At 54.6% G+C, this 3418-nt stretch overlaps 1 protein-coding gene across 1 annotated transcript in view; it reads right to left on the reverse strand.

Annotated features, from left to right (window-relative positions):
• Positions 1–908: 908 nt before the first annotated feature.
• The window catches only part of LOC104489444 (uncharacterized protein C15orf52-like), a gene marked incomplete at its 5' end in the record, with an annotated part of 28236 nt that continues 25726 nt past the window's right edge, over positions 909–3418 (reverse strand). The window contains 2 exons of the mRNA XM_010131612.1: positions 909–1682; positions 1990–2047. Coding sequence (XP_010129914.1) covers positions 909–1682; positions 1990–2047 — 832 coding nt within the window. The remainder of the gene's footprint in view (positions 1683–1989; positions 2048–3418) is intronic.

Consider the following 3418-nt stretch of genomic DNA (forward strand, 5'->3'; position numbering starts at 1 on the left):
CCCTGGTGGAATCACACGCTGCCTTACGGGTCCGGGCTAGCCCATGGGGTGTGATACCCCGACCTGTGTGACGGCACCCAGGAAAAACACCTCTGGCAAAGGTAACTGCCAAAGAGCCCGGCACTCTCACCTTGCCCCTTCCACCTAACTTCTCCCTCACTTTTCTACCTGTCACACTGTTCCTTCTCCTGGCTTTTCTCATGCTGCATTTGCCTTTCTGAAAGGAACTTCTTTGTCGGTGGAAAACGTGGAGCATTGCTACGTAACCAGATCTGTCCTTCCTCCTTCCCATTCGGGTCACAGGCCTTTTCAACAGGGACCATCTCACCCTTCGTATTTACACGCTGCCTCAACGTTAGTGTTACCACAAGAGCAAATCAAGGTCAGCATTCACTGGGAAGAGAATCCCCCCCACAGCCGACCCCCTCAAACCTCTGTCCACGAGGGGGGCCTCTAGAGCTTTGCAAGTGTTTTGGGAAAGGGACCACGCTGACCTCAAGTTATTCTAGTTGTGATCACTCCAGAGACAGAAATAAATTCATCCCACTCTCCTTTCTGAGGTCATCCCCTCCCCGGAATAGTTTCAGTTTGTGCCCGAGCTCACGCGTGTCATCAGCCAGACTCAGCAATCCCATCTTCTGGCCAAACGTTCTTGTTGGACTTCCCACTGGCTCCCCATCCACGCCAGGGCGGGTCTTTGTGAGGCACAGATTGAGGCTACCCGAGGGATCCATATCACTGTTAATGAACGTTTCTGGGGAGCTATAGGGTACGACCCCAATGTGGCCACAGCAGATGGGACAGTGGAGCTGTACTATGGCTGAGAACACTCATGGGATAACAAACACACCATGGGGAGCGGGGCCAGGAACTCACCTTCTGCCTCAGGCAAGCCGGTGCAATCTTTGCTAGTTGAGAGTGTCCCCACTGTCCTTGTCCTCAGGCTGGTCCCCTTCCCTGGACTGTGATTTTGCTCCATCCTGCTCACACGCAACAGTCTGGTCAGAGTTGGCTTTCCTGGGGGGCGAAGGCTCTCCGCTGTGCTCAGTGCCTTCAGCACCTTCTCTGCCTTTCGGTGCCAGGGTCTGCCCCTGAAGGGCCGTGCTTTGGGCCACTTCCTCACCACTTTTTCTCACCAGCTGTCCTTGACCTGCATCCAGCCTGTCTCCTGCTGCTGGGTCCGGCTTCCCTCCGTGGCACTTTGAAGGGTCCTCAGTGGACTCCTGTTCTGAAGCTGTGTTTTTCTCTAAGCCTCCACCAGAATTCGCTTCCATGGGCAACAACAAGGTCTCCTCACTGCCGTTCCTGGTGGCTTGGGCAGTGCTCACCAGGCTGCTCTGTGAAGCAGCGCTGTTAGTGCTCTCCTTCTCCTGGGAGGTGTCAGCACTCTCAGGCTTCCCATTGGCAGCTTCCCCAACAGCCTCCTTACTTGGCTTGGGCCCTGGCTCTGAGGCACCTGTGCTGGCCACAGACACCCCCGTGCTGAAGCCCTTCACTCCTCTCCGCTCCTCCTTCTGGCCATTGTGGGCAGACTGGAGCTTTCCACTTCGTAGCCTTTGTGATGAGGAGGACCCATGGTCATGAAGGCTTGGCTGCTTCACCTTCTCCTCCAGCTCAGCTGTGCAGTTCTCTTCCGCCCTCTCCTCACTTCTGCTCTTCCGCTTGTCCATACCAAGGCTCCTCTGAGAAAAGAAGGAGATATTTAGTTTGGCTTATTAAAACACCAGTAGATGGTATTCCTTGTCTATGGCGACTCTCAGGACTTGAGGAAACACTTGCAGAGGCCATTAAAAGATGTAAAAGGATGTAGTGGTGGTTGTGCTGACAGAGAGTCAATGCAAGAAGCAACGTTGCTCTCACTTCATCCTGTCTGGAGCGTGCTAACGAGGGGTACGTTCACCCCAACACAGAGGTCTCGCAGCTCTGTACTGGCTGAGAGCCTCCAGCTTTTCTCAAACTCATCAGCCAGCCCTGTACTCCCAAACTCACCTGGCCATCAAGGTCATCCTTCAGAAGAGACAGGTCCTCGCCTTCTTTTGCATCCCATCTGTCAAGAAAAAAAAAATACCAGAATTCAGGCCTTCCCATTCTCGTATGGCAAAGCCACGCTCCCTGCCTGCCTGCCAGGGCTGGGCATTCCTTCTCTGAGCCCTGACCAGGCTCCAAGAGATAAAGGTGGCAGACATAACTGGCCCAGTTCCTTTTGGCACCTGCCAAGCACTCAGCCCATCCAGAGGCAGTCATCTGAGACCACTCAATCATCAGGAGCTGGTTGTTATCATTCTAAACGTAATGAAAACGTAAAATCCAATTGCCAGAGCAGAGAGTTGTCATCAAACTAATAAGATGTACGGTTTGCTGACACTGATGTCTGCCACAGACCTGCCTGGCAGTGCCCAAGGTCCTAGATCTCTCCAGAGACACACAGTGAAGGATAAAATTGCTTTGAAGTAGCTTGGGAGACCGGGGACGTGGACTGCAGGAGTGGCCATGAGCACCAGCTGGAGAGTCCAGCTGGCCCTGGCTCCCCTCCCCTCGCAGCATCACCAGCAGATGCTTAGGGTAGAGCTTGGAAAGAGGGCACGTGTGTTCAACACCTCCCCAGTACTTGCTCCAGCTTCCAGAACCGTGCAGCTCTGGGACTGCCTGACCCTGAGGTGGTGTCTCTGGTTTGAGCCATGCTCAGCAGACAGGCTCTTCCAAGGATTCGTGTAAGTGCGTTTTGACCCCATAAGAAATCTGCAGCAGCTACACCACCCTGTGCCAAAGAGGGACGCGGCTTCCTTAGAGGCTGCGAGATGAACCACTTCCTTTTGCTCGTTTGAATTTGCTGGGGTGAATACAAATCTGCATCTGCCCATGCAGTGCTCAGCAGGAGGGGGCTTCCCTGCCCTTCCCTCCTCACCTCCTGGTGAGTTACAGCACCCACAGGGTTTATTTTTGTCCACATACACGTATATATCACACGCACACAGGGCGCCCTGCCCGTACTCTGAAAACACATCACGTGCAAAGGGGGGTGAGATTGCATTCTTCTCTAGACAGACTCTGCTGGGCTTCCTGGCCTCTTCAGCTACAAAAAATGAAAATGCACCTTGAGGCGAGTGCAGAGTCAGGCGTTTCGAGAGGCAAACGTGTTACAGGAGCCCTGTGGGAACTGCCATCCCAGGCTCCTCCAAACAGCTAAGCTGCTTCACGCTGTCTTTGTCTAGCGGAGTCCTTCGGGCAGAGGTGAGCTGCAGTCGCAAGCACCTGCGGCCTCTCTCAGCCTGTAGAGCCGGGTGCGGTGACCTTCATAACCCGGAGGGCAAAGCAGCTTGGAGCAGTCCTACAGGGCTTGGGGACAGACCCAGCACCAAAGCAGGGCTAGCGAGGTCCCCGCCATCGGCTGCGCCAGCTCAAGCCCCAGAAGAGGCCC

This window comes from Buceros rhinoceros, unplaced genomic scaffold, assembly GCF_000710305.1.
Source record: "Buceros rhinoceros silvestris isolate BGI_N320 unplaced genomic scaffold, ASM71030v1 scaffold4250, whole genome shotgun sequence".
In the NCBI taxonomy this organism is placed as follows: Eukaryota; Metazoa; Chordata; class Aves; order Bucerotiformes; family Bucerotidae; genus Buceros; species Buceros rhinoceros.